This window comes from Scyliorhinus canicula, chromosome 14 (genome assembly GCF_902713615.1).
Source record: "Scyliorhinus canicula chromosome 14, sScyCan1.1, whole genome shotgun sequence".
Classification (NCBI taxonomy): domain Eukaryota; kingdom Metazoa; phylum Chordata; class Chondrichthyes; order Carcharhiniformes; family Scyliorhinidae; genus Scyliorhinus; species Scyliorhinus canicula.
This window is the reverse complement of record NC_052159.1, coordinates 123,175,478-123,188,176: the sequence shown is the minus strand read 5'-3', so window position 1 is coordinate 123,188,176 and position 12,699 is coordinate 123,175,478. Positions and strand designations below refer to the sequence as shown.

At 42.6% G+C, this 12,699-nt stretch overlaps 1 protein-coding gene across 3 annotated transcripts in view; it reads right to left on the bottom strand.

Moving 5' to 3' along the window:
- LOC119977122 (dTDP-D-glucose 4,6-dehydratase-like) overlaps positions 1–12,699 on the bottom strand; it is a 69,998-nt gene that overhangs the window by 53,061 nt on the left and 4,238 nt on the right. For all 3 annotated transcript variants that reach the window (XR_005463123.1, XM_038817741.1, XM_038817742.1), the window contains exons 2-4: positions 6,545–6,611; positions 6,346–6,414; positions 3,970–4,060 (exon numbers count right to left, since the gene is read on the bottom strand). Coding sequence is in view for 2 of the 3 variants with exons in the window: in XM_038817741.1 (XP_038673669.1) it covers positions 3,970–4,060; positions 6,346–6,414; positions 6,545–6,611 (227 nt within the window). In the remaining variant the exon portion in view is untranslated. The remainder of the gene's footprint in view (positions 1–3,969; positions 4,061–6,345; positions 6,415–6,544; positions 6,612–12,699) is intronic.

Genomic DNA, 12,699 nt, shown 5'->3' with positions numbered 1-12,699 from the left:
CACAGCATTATCTTTTTCCTGAGTGAATACTGACGAAAAGTATTCATTTAGCATCTCGCTTATCTCCTCAGCCTCCACACACAACTTCCCACCAGTGTCCTTGACTGGCCCTACTCTTACCCTAGTCATTCTTTTATTCCTGACATACCTATAGAAAGCTTTTGGGTTTTCCTTGATCCTACCTGCCAAAGACTTCTCATGTCCCCTCCTTGCTCGTCTCAGCTCTCTCTTTAGATCCTTCCTCGCTTCCTTGTAACTATCAAGCGCCCCAACTGAAACTTCACGCCTCATCTTCACATAGGCCTCCTTCTTCCTCTTAACAAGAGATTCCACTTCTTTGGTAAACCACGGTTCCCTCGCTCTACCCCTTCCTCCCTGCCTGACTGGTACGTACTTATCAAGAACATGGGATGTGCAGGTCATGGGCGCAAAGCCTTTGGAATCAAGTTAGATGACGTGATAGGGAACTATAGGCTAAGTTATATTTTGCCTATATGAATACAGATCAAATGGTCTTTCTCATCTGAATGCAACCTGTGTATGGCCAGCATTTGCTATACAATGACAGAGTATTTGCGGTCAGCCTGAAGGAATGGCACTCTCTGTACTTGAGGTGGTGTATGAACATGTTATTTTAATATAACAGGTTAACCAATTGAGATTTAAAGGGCTTAAATGGGCTTTCAAGAATGGGATTTTTTTTTAATATAGTGAAGGCTATATTACATTTTTAGAACTCTTATCTTTTTTCATCTCAACATAGGATGAAGTCCCAGAGAACCTTTTAGCCAGCCCTGCCTTGGCATTAGTTGACCCCTGTGGCCACCTGCAGTCGATTTCAGACAAGGTAGGTCCGGCGAATTGGGAAATTTCCTCACTTGAGCTACCCACTCTGGTATCAAAATTCTGGCCTGTTAGCTTTTGCAAGGCCAAAGCAGGATCAAAAATCATATTTATTACATTGTAAAATCATGTGCAGAAAACAAAATCGAAGGGAAAGGGAAAGAAAGATAAAATTAAGAAATAAAAGAGACAAACAGAAAAAGTAAACCGAAAAAAATTCATTCTCTAACAATTGCATTCTGAAGGAATGAGACTCCATTGTCACTTGTATAAATTAAGGTTAAATACATACAGGTGGAGGGCATGATTGGATGGTTAGTTGAGCACATTTAAGAGATGCTTAGTAACGCAAACGCAGAGTGGAGTCAGGAGCTATGTTATACCTCTAATGTTTCATTCTATGAATAAAGACTGGCTCTTGTTTCTTCCTTCATCAACCCGCTATCTGGAGTATAGCATGGGCGCTCAGTGCCAGAGAAGTTATTGGCAGTAATTAAGTATTGCTAGCTTTAACTTCTGGAATGCTTAGTTGGTAACTAGTAGGCAAGTACTGCGACTTCACAGCTTTACATGATTTTCATGCTAAATCTTGAGAATCAGGGAAGTTCAGACAGCAGCTTCCGGAATTGGATTTTTAAAATTCATTCATCTGAGCATTGCCAGCAAGTTTAGCATTTTATGCCCATCCCTATCTATCCTTGAGAAGGTGGTGATGAATTGCTTGAATTGCTACAGTCCATGTGGTGCAGGAATATCATGAGTGTTGTTAAGAGGGGAGTTCCAGGATTTTGAAGGAATTGTGCTTTATTTCCAAGTTAGGATGGTGTTTAATTTTTGAGGGGAACTTGCAGGTGTTGATGTTCCCATGTGACCCCTGCCCTTGTTATTCGAGGTAGTGCAGGTACATTGTAAAAGACTGCACATCATAGGGTAGATCACTGATAGCAAGATGAACAATTCTAGCTTGAGTGGAGGTAATTTCAACACCTGTCGACTTAAACTTGGTTACATTGTGAACTCTTGTGTTATGGTCAGGTGAGGAGGGAAAAGATTTTAGTATAATTTTGTTTGGCACCAATAACATTTTGTTTGAAATGGACACAGTTTGAGAATCAAGACACATGTTCAATGAATAAAGCCACAAGATTCCACTGGTTTTGAATAACAAAAATAAACTTTACACTGCAAGGTCAGAGAAATAAAACAATTTGCAACATGTATTTTACACCTGAGGAAGGAGCAGTGCTCCGAAAGCTAGTTTTTGAAACAAACACGTTGGACTTTAACCTGGTGTTGTAAGGCTTCTTTCTGTATTTTACACGGTCACATTCAAGGTAAATATGAGATACATGTGAATTAACAGGCAAATTGTGGTCGAACATACCACACTTTGCAATAAATGGCAGATGCAAACAAGACTGTGTGTGGAGTTTGCACGTTCTCCCCGTGCCTGCCTGGGTTTATTCTGGGTGCTCCGGTTTCCTCACATAGTTCAAAGGTGTGCAAATTAGGTGGATTGACCATGCTAAATTGTCCCATAGTGTCCTGGGATGTGCTAGCAGCGCGAGCTGCTGTATAGTAAGTAAGAGTTTAAATGTCCCAAAGCTTGTGTCAATTTTGTTGTTTCCAGTTCTGTTTCACAGTAGAAAACATGATTAACAGAATCTACAATTATTAAATACACTGTAACCAGCCTTTCTAAATCAAATTACTTGAAATTCTTTCAATGAACACTGAGGGAAAAACTCATTTGTTTAAGATTGAATGGAGCTATCAACCTCCAAAACGCCATAGCCTCATCCTAATGCCTAATGACAGTGCCAATCCTCCTTCATCCTGACAATGACAAACAGCTCCAACACACCGCACACTGTCCTTCTCCTTCCCCAACAATGTTCTTCTCCTGTCTCCCTCCCCCTTCAACAGTATTCTGCTGCCTCCCTTACCAAAAGGGCAGCACGGTAGCATTGTGGATAGCACAATGGCTTCAAGCTCCAGGGTCCCAAGTTCGATTCCGGCTTGGGTCACTGTCTGTGCGGACTCTGCACATCCTCCCCGTGTGTGCGTGGATTTCCTCCGGGTGCTCCGGTTTCCTCCCACAGTCCAAAGATGTGCAGGTTAGGTGGATTGGCCATGTTAAATTGCCCTTAGTGTCCAAAATTGCCCTTAGTGTTGGGTGGGGTTACTGGGTTATGGGGATAGGGTGGAGTTGTTGACCTTTGGTAGGGTGCTCTTTCCAAGAGCCGGTGCAGACTCGATGGGCTGAATGGCCTCCTTCTGCACTGTAAATTCTATGATGAAAACAGAGTTTAGTCCCTCCCCACCCCAAATCACTTCACACAAAAGATCCCCCCCGGTATTCCCCATTAAGGCTGACTCTTCTGACATCAGGTGGATAGGAGTCAGGGATTCCAGAAGGCAAGTTGGGAGAGGGTGTCCGGGATGGAGGATGCGGACTGTCCAGACACAGGGGCGGGAGTGTATGTGTGAATGTCTGAACATCGCTGTGGGTCCTGGAGTGCTGTGACCAACCAGCTGATTTACAAATTTTGTTGGTTTTATACCCAAGTAAATCAATGGAAAAACCAGGGTTAGTCTCGGGGAAACAGTTCACATCTGCATGGTTCTGGCCAATTACAGAGCAATCTGTACTGGGTAATACCAGCATTTGGAAGTTTAAACATCCCCCTAAGTACCGGGGATGTGCTTATGCTGGGACATTCAAGAGGTCCCAAGTGTATCCTTTGCGGTATCTCTGAACTCTGACTATCCTGGAGTATATCAATTTTATTCTTGAGCGAGTTGAAGATAGAAAAGTGATTTCCAAAAATGTTACGTCTTTTGGAAATTCAGAAGGTGTGAATTACCTTTAATGGTAATTCTAAACAGGGAATAAACCTAAATTGTTGTTTGATTCTAATATAAATGTCACATTTCATGAATAAATGATTGTTTTATTGATAAAGCCACAGTTTGTTCCTTCAGTTTGTTTAGGAAACAAATCCCCAAATTAAAGTGTACAATCGCTCTTCATTTCTTTTGCTTGTACACCAGATACAAGAAAATGAACATACCCTGTGAAACAAGAAAGGAAAATACAGAAAGATTTTTAACTAAAATCCTTACCAACATGTGTCTGAGCTGCAAAATGTAGAACGATGTGAATTTTTTCAGTTCCAAACAGTAGTTTCACAAATTGTTCATCACAAATATCACCCTATGAATAAAACAAAAATCACTACTGCAATTATATATTAACATACTTAATAAGTCAAAAAGGTGCACAGTTATATTCTATTAAATTCCTTGTTAAATGAAATTAATATTAATTTCAAATTACCCATCGAATATGTGGGACCTATACTTTTATAACTGCTCCTAATGCTGACCTTACGTGAAGACCATTAGACATAGGAGCAGAATTAGGCCACTTGGCCCATCGAGTCTGCTCCGCCGTTCAATCATGGCTGATATTTTCTCATCCCCATTCTCCTGCCTTCTCCCCATAATCCCTGATCCCCTTATTAATCAATAACCAATCTATCGCTGTCTTAAAGACACTCAGTGAATTGGCCTCCACAGCCTTCTGCGGCAAAGAGTTCCACAGATTCACCACCCTCTGGCTGAAGAAATCCCTCCTCATCTCTCTTTACTCTGAGATGGTGTCCTCGGATTCTAGTTTTTCCTACAAGTGGAAACATCCTCTCCACATCCACTCTATCCAGGCCTCGCAGTATCTTGTAAGTTTCAATAAGATCCCCATTCATTCTTCTAAACTCCGATGAGTACAGGCCCAGAGTCCTCAAACGTTCCTCATACGACAAGTTCTTCATTCCAGGGATCATTCTTGTGAACCCCTCTGGACCCTTTCCAAGGCCAGCACTTCCTTCCTTAGATATGGGGCCTAAAACTGCTCACAATACTCCAAATAGGGTCTGACCAGAGCCTTATACAGCCTCAGAAGTACATCCCTGGTCTTGTATTCTAGCCCTCTTGACATGAATGCTAACATTACATTTGCCTTCTTAACTGCTGACTGAACCTGCACATTAACCTTAAGAGAATCGTGAACAAGGACTCCTTTGTGCTTCTGCTTTCCGAAGCATTTCTCCATTTAGAAAATAGTCTATGCCTAAATTCCTCCTTCCAAGGTGCATAACCTCACACTTTTCCACATTGTATTTCATTTGCCACTTCATTGCCCACTCTCCTAGCTTGTCCAAGTCCTTCTGCAGCCCCCTTGCTTCCTCAATACTACCTGTCCCTCTACAGATCTTTGTATCATCTGCAAACTTAGCAACAGTGCCTTCAGTACCTTCTTCCAGATCGTTAATGTATATTGTAAAAAGTTGTGGTCCCAGCACAGACCCCTGAGGCATACCACTAGTCACCGACTGCCATCCTGAAAAAGACCCCTTTATCCCCACTCTTTGCCTTCTGCCAGTCAGCCAATCCTCTATCCATAACAGGATCTTACCCTGAACACTATGAGCTCTAAAGCAGCTATGGAGAGTGGTATACTGAAAAACAAAATTCGGTTATTTCAAACCACATCACTTACTTTTTGTATGAATATAAAAGATCCCATGGCACCATCCAATCCCACGGCACCATTAAAAGAAGAGGAGTTCTGGTGTTCTGGCCAACTTTCATCCCTCATCCTCCACGTCCACCTAAACAATATACCACCTTTGCCTACAATTCAACTGTGGCTAAACTTCAAAAGTAGACGGTGTTTTTTTTAAACACGTTATTTCTTTCTAACCATACAGGTAATCAGGTCACTAATGCTGGGTTGACATTAGTGTAGCTGCTCGAGGGTGCCTTGACTTTGGAAACAATACTGTAACATCATAGCAGCATTTACATTTTCTGCAGTATATTTTCCTTCAGAACGGTTTATTCCTCACACCATGGCAGCAACACAACAATGTAAATGTAAAAAAACCACTATTATAGCCCTGAACATAGACGAAAGTTTTCATAACATAGGTTGAGACATAGCCCAACTATCTGTATGATGGTTACATTGCTGGCTCTTCAAAAAACACCCTGCTCCTCCCGTGAAGAGGCTCAGTCATTTCCTGGTTGCCACTTGTGCTCCCAAACTAAGTCCTACAATGCAAATTACAATGTAAATGAAGTGCATTCCAGACCAGCCTCAGAACTTGGCTCTAATATATTGCAATGTAATAGCATAATATTAAACATTTCAAAGGAATTACATTAGCACATATAGTTATGCATCAATGGGCCATGTTGCTGGGCTGATTGACACAGAAAATCTGACCTAGGACAGTATACACCAATCACGTGCAGTTCTCTGTGGTTAAAGAGTGTTCTCCTTGGGATCTGTAAAGAAGAATTACCCAATGAAGTACCCATTTCATAATTCAAAGTTGTCAGGATGTCTTTTTAGCCTCCCTAAAAGAAATCTATGAAATGACGATGCAAAGACAGTTATCAGTAATTATATTAATGATTTGGAAATTATTCAAATACCTGTATAAATCTGTAATTTGTCCTGCTAGAAACAGATTGCAAGTTCTTTAAGCTGGCACAATAATCAAGCTGTGGAAGGGAAAAAAATGCGTGATCAAGAAAAACACCAAATACTATAGATCCTACTAAGTTCACATCAAATAACTTTCACAGTTTATCAAACTTTCTGAATACAATATAAATGTTTTAGCAAACTCACCTTGTCCAAGTTTATGATCAAATAATCTGGATATCGTTCCAGAAGACAAATAATGACATGCGAGGCACTTCAAAGAAAAAGCACATTAGATTACATGCTTAGTAAAATATACTTAATCATAGATCTATGATCTAAAAGCACATTAGATTACTTGCTTAGTAAAATATACTTAATCTCTGCAAAAATACTATAAAATCCAAATTGTGCAGGACCTGTTTATAATCATCACTGTTTGGTTGAAGATTTAGAAACAAAAGTCCAAGCTCTCTGATATTTACCTCCAAAACTCAGTGGCTAGACAGCTGGCTTGTGATGCAGAACAAGACCAGCAGCACGGAATCCATTCCCGTACCAGCTGAAAATTCTGAATTCTCCTGTGTACCGAATAGGTGCCGGAATGTGGCGACTAGAGGCTTTTCACAGTAACTTCATTGCAGTGTTAATGTAAGTCTACTTGTGACAATAAAGGATATTTATTTATTTATTATTATCTGGTTTTAAAACCTAGTTCAGAATTTGCAGCCAGACATGAGGGCAAGAAAAGAGGCAGGGTTCATGAAAGTTTACTTCGCCAGCTGGTGTGCTGGCACCATCCAACCCCCCAAGCCACTTTGTGAGGTTCCTTCGAGGGCACACTGCAACCCACCTGCAAGTGGCAAGTAGTTTAAGATCATTTTAAATTGAAGCCCAATTAAGACCAATTATCATAGGCTGACTAGAAATTTCCAATTCGCCTGCGGGACCCTGCAGCGCTAAGAGCTGGGCAGCTACCTGGAGGTGACCTTCCTTAACACAGCTGCAGCCGAAGGTACCCTTTGGAAGGTTAATCCATTAGCTGGGCCATTTTTAATTTCAAATTTGTTAAAAGTTGTTAAGAGGACTTCTCAAGGTGAAGGCTCTCCAGCTTCAACTGCCTGCCCATTATCTTGAATTGGCAAGCGGCCCTCTGACCACTAATTGGACAATTCAGGCAGAATCAGTTGGGTGGCTGCTCTAGACAGTGCCATGTCGGGGCTTCCATTTGACCCTGGTACCAGGGTCCCGATTGAAAACTCAAAAACTTGCCTCTTTTGTTCTTCACGAGTGCTGAAATGAGCACAACAAGGCCCTTATACATGTTCGTCAACAAATTTGGCTTGATGATTTCATACAGTTAAATGATTTTAGATTTTAATTTGTATCGCAAACTCACATGCAGATCCTTCATTCATTTACCAGGTTCCCAAAATTCCTCCAAACAGTTCACAGCTAATAATGTTGCCTGGTATGGAGGCTATTAGCTATGAGGAGAGGTTGGATAAACTCGATTTGTTCTGCACTAGACCGACGGTAGGTTGAGGGGAGCGACTGTTAGAAGTCTACAAAATTATGAGAGGCATGGCCAGAGTGGATGGTCAGAAGTTTTTTCCCCAGGGCGGGAAGAGTCATTACTAGGGGGCATGGGTTTCCACTGGCAGGTGAAAGCAGAACTAGGGGGCATAGCCTCAAATAAGGAAGTAGATCTGGATCTGAGTTTAGGAAGATTTCTTCACCAAAAGGGATGTGAATCTATGGAAGCAGTTGAGCTCCTTCATTAAATGTTTTCAAGATAAAGATACATAGTTTTTTTAAAAATAAAGGAATAAAGGGTTATGGTGTTTGGGCGGGAAAGTGGAGCTGAGTCCACAGTGAGGGGCAAAGTTTAGAGACTTACAAGGGACGTTTTTTATACAGAGAGCCGTTGGTGCCTGGAACCCGCTGCCGGAGGAGGTGGTGGAAGCAGATACGATAGTGACGTTTAAGGTGTGTCTTGACAAATACATGAATGGGATAGGAATAGAGGGATACGGACCTGGGAAGAGTAGAAGGTTTTAGGTTAGACGGGCAGTATGGTCGGCGCAGGCTTGGAGGGCTGAATGGCCTCTTTTGTGATGTACTTTTCTTTGTTCTTTGTCTGAGACATTGCACCTTATGTACAACGTTCCCTTGATAGTGCACTGCAGTGCCAATCTAGACTGCAGTGCCAATCTAGATTAGGCAATTAAGTCCCAGAGAGGAGTTTGAAACAACGACCTCCTGACTCACAAGTGGAAAGACAAGTGGCAAAATAAACCTAGCAGCCATTTGAGGAATTCTGTTTTGGAGGAACTTGCAACTTCAGTTTTCCTTGCTGAAAACAGGTTATGGAGTCATAACAGCACTGCCGGAAGACACTCGATTAATCAAATCCATACTGGCTTGATCGACACGTCATAAGAACATGAGAATTAGGAGCAGGAGTAGGCCATCTGGCCCTTCGAGCCTGCTCCACCATTCAATGAGATCATGGCTGATCTTTTGTGGACTCAGCTCCACTTTCCCGCCCAAGCACCATAACCCTTTATTCCTTTATTTTTAAAAAAACTATGTATCTTTATCTTGAAAACATTTAATGAAGGAGCCTCAACTGCTTCCATAGATTCACATCCCTTTGGGTGAAGAAATTCTTTCTAAACTCAGTCCAGATCTACTTCCTTATTTTGAGGCTATGCCCTCTAGTTCTGCTTTCACCTGCCAGTGGAAACAATCTGCCTGCATCTATCCTATCTGTTCCCTTCATAATTTTATATGTTTCTGTAATATCTCCCTGCATCCTTCTAAATTCCAATGAGTACAGTCCCAGTCTACTCAACCTCTTCTCGTAATCCAACCCCCTCAACTCTGGGATTAACCTAGTGAATCTCTAGGGCAGCACGGTGGAGCAGTGGGTTAGCCCTGCTGCCTCACAGCGATGAGGTCCCAGGTTCGATCCCGGCTCTGGGTCACTGTCCGTGTGAAGTTTGCACATTTTCCCCGTGTTTGCGTGGGTTTCACCCCCACAACCCAAAGATGTGCAGGGTAGGTGGATTGGCCACGTTAAATTGCCCCTTAATTGGAAAAAATGAATTGGGTATTCTAAATTTATAAAATAAACCTAGTGAATCTCCTCTGCACACCTTCCAGCGCCAGTACGTCCCTTTCTCAGATAAGGAGGCCAATACTGAACACAATATTCCAGGTGTGGCCTCACTAACACCTTATACAGTTGCAGCAGAGCCTCCATAAGTAATTGATGACGGACAACAACTCTCTCATCAATTACCTTCAACATTCACTCCCTACACCACAGACGCACAACGGCAACAGTATGTACCATATACAGAATGCACTGCAGAAACTCACCAATTTTGATAGCACCGTCTAAATCTGGAACCTCTAACACCCAAAAGGACAAGGGCAGCAGATGTATGGGAATACCACCACTTGCAAGTTCCTTCCCAAGCCACATAGCATCCTGACTTGGAACTATATCGTCGCTCCCTCAATGTCACTGCGTAAAAATCCAGCACTGTGTGTCCTTACACCACATGGTGCAATCCAAGAAGGTGGTTCACCACCAACTTCTCAAGGGCTGGACAACAAACTCTGGCCTAGACAACACCTATATCTTGCAAAGGAAAGAAAGAAAAATAGCCTGTACTCACTAGGAATGTTCTTACACTCTTTCTTGACATGTGTCACATTTGTCACTCCAATTCCCTGGCTCCTTCCCCATAGTTCAGAAAAATTGGAAGTTTATGTCAAGGTCTTTTACTATCCTTACCTCAAATTCCTTGCGCACCCTAGATTGCAAGCCATCTGGACCAGCCGACAGATCTACTCCAAGCATTGCCAGTGTTTTCAGGACATCCTACCTCATCATCTCTTGTTCTATCAATATTTTGTCACAAACCTCTTTTTACATAAATACCAACAAAGCACTAATTAAGTATTCCAACCTTTGTCACTCACACAACCCATTTCACCTCTTACTAGCAGTTTAGTATTTGCATGCCAGTAGACGATTTTTGGTTTTCCTTTTATGTTAATTGCCATTCTATTCTCATATTCACTCTTTGCCAATCTTATTTTACTCTCCGCTTCCCCTCATGACTTATTGTATCTAGCCTGGTTCTCGTTTCAAGAACTCACTTGACATACATCATACTGCCTCATTTCTTTTCGTTTAAACATATTCGCTATCTCTCTCACATGGCTATTTGTGCTAGTAACGCATTCACCACACTTTGTGCATTTACATACATGCATTCTAAATCTATCTTTTCATAGTCTGCTGTCATATATGGTTCTTCCTTCTCTGGAACTATTGAATACTCTTGCTCCTTTATGCACCTTATTGCTCTTTTAAATTTCCAAATGCTGGTGCCCACACTGCAAATTTAGTTTAAACCAAACCCCATGTACCCAGTGACAAGAATGACATAGAACACAGAATTTACAGTGCAGGAGATGAGCCATTCGGCCCATCGAGTCTGCACCAACCCTTGCAAAGACCATCCCACTTAAGCCCACACTTCCAGCCTATCCCCGTAACCCCTCCTAACCTGTTTTGGACACTAAGGGCAATTTAGCATGGCCAACCCACCTAATCTGCACATCTTTGGACTGTGGGAAGAAACCGGAGCACCCGTAAGAAACCCACACAGACACGGGGAGAACATGCAGACTCCGCACAGACAGTGACCCAAGCCGGGAATCGAATCTGGGACCTGGAGCTGTGAAGGGTACCATACTCAGGACAACGGGGGAATTATTCAAATTCAATACAACAGCTTAGGTTCTGATAGATCACTTATACTCTGAATCAGGAAAACAATGAGGATATCTGCATTTACCTGAGGAGGGAATTGGGAATAGGAGCGGCTCTGGAAGGAACAAGGAGCCTTGTCAAGAAGATAAATTGAGGTTCAGGGCCTATCACATACCCAAGGAGAGTTTCGGGAGCTAGTATGGACCTTAAAGAAATCAGGGGCATCGGGGACAAGATAAATTGAGGCCGAAGTTCAAGGCCTATCATTTGCCCAAGGAAAGACTCAGGAGCTGGCATGGGAGTGTTGGAGTTTGAAAAAGTGAAATAAATTCAAGTCGTCAATTGGTGAACATTGCTGCTTTGTACCCTTTTTTCCAAAGTAAGGGAATTTGTCTAAGTAGCTGCAAAATGTAATTTTAAAAAAAGAGTTAAGTAAAGAATTCAGTTTTCCCAAATTTAAATGATGTCAACAGAAGGGAAGTGGGTAGCTGGTGCCTTTTATTTTTAAGTCGTAACTTTTATTAGTAGTGCACTGGGGAGCAAGGAAGCCTGAAAGAGCAATAGTGATTTGATAGTTAGGGAAACAGACAGGTGTTTCTGCAGCTGCAGAATTGAATCCAGGATGGTATGTTGCCTCTCTGATGCCAGGGTAAAGGATGTCATTGAATGGCAGCACAGCAGCCGACGGAGGAAGGGTGAATGACAGTCATGGTCCACGTCAATGCCAACCATATAGATAGAAAAAAGGATCTGCGACTACAGTCAGAATTTGGGGAGCGAAATAGGAAATGAGCAAATAGGACCTCAAAAGTAGTAATCTCCAGATTACCCCTGAAACCTTGCACAAGTGAGTATAGAAATATACTGGTGGCTTCTGGTGGCAGTGATAGAGTGAGTGGTCACACATTTGGTGGTTCCTGCTTGAGGCGGAATTGTTTGGTCCTTGTTACCTGTTCACAGGGGTGATTGCTGGTGCAAAGTACAGGAACAAATCGAGATAAGGATTCTCCTTCGGGTGGGCATGTCTTAGCCCTATCAAAGAAGGAGTGCAACTATAAAGGGGCAACAGTCGGACCAGGAGCTTTCGAGGAGTGCGATAGAAGGAAAGATGACGGTCGGCAGTGGCGGATGAATTATGAGGGGACAGAGAGAGCATCAGGTGTTGCTCTATGCCGATGACCTCGTGCTGTATGTTTCAGATCTGTTGGAGAATATGGGAAGGATTATGGGCCTGCTGGAGAGGTTTGGAGGGTTCTCAGAGTACAAGCTGAATGTAGGGAAAACGAGGTATTCCCGGTGAATGAGCTGGCACAATAGGGGTAACTTAGGGGGGTTGCCATTTACAGTAGCGAGGGATAGGTTTAGGTATTTGGGGATTCAGGTAGCGAGGGAATGGACGGGGCTCCATAAGTGGAACTTAACAGATATACCGCTTTGGATACTGTTGAGGGAGATGACTCACCAGGGGAAGGCAGCAGCAGCCAGGTTCATGCCACCGTGGCTGGCTCTGCTGCACAGCAGGGCAGGAAGAAAAATGGCAGGGCTATAGTGATAGGGGACTCGATCG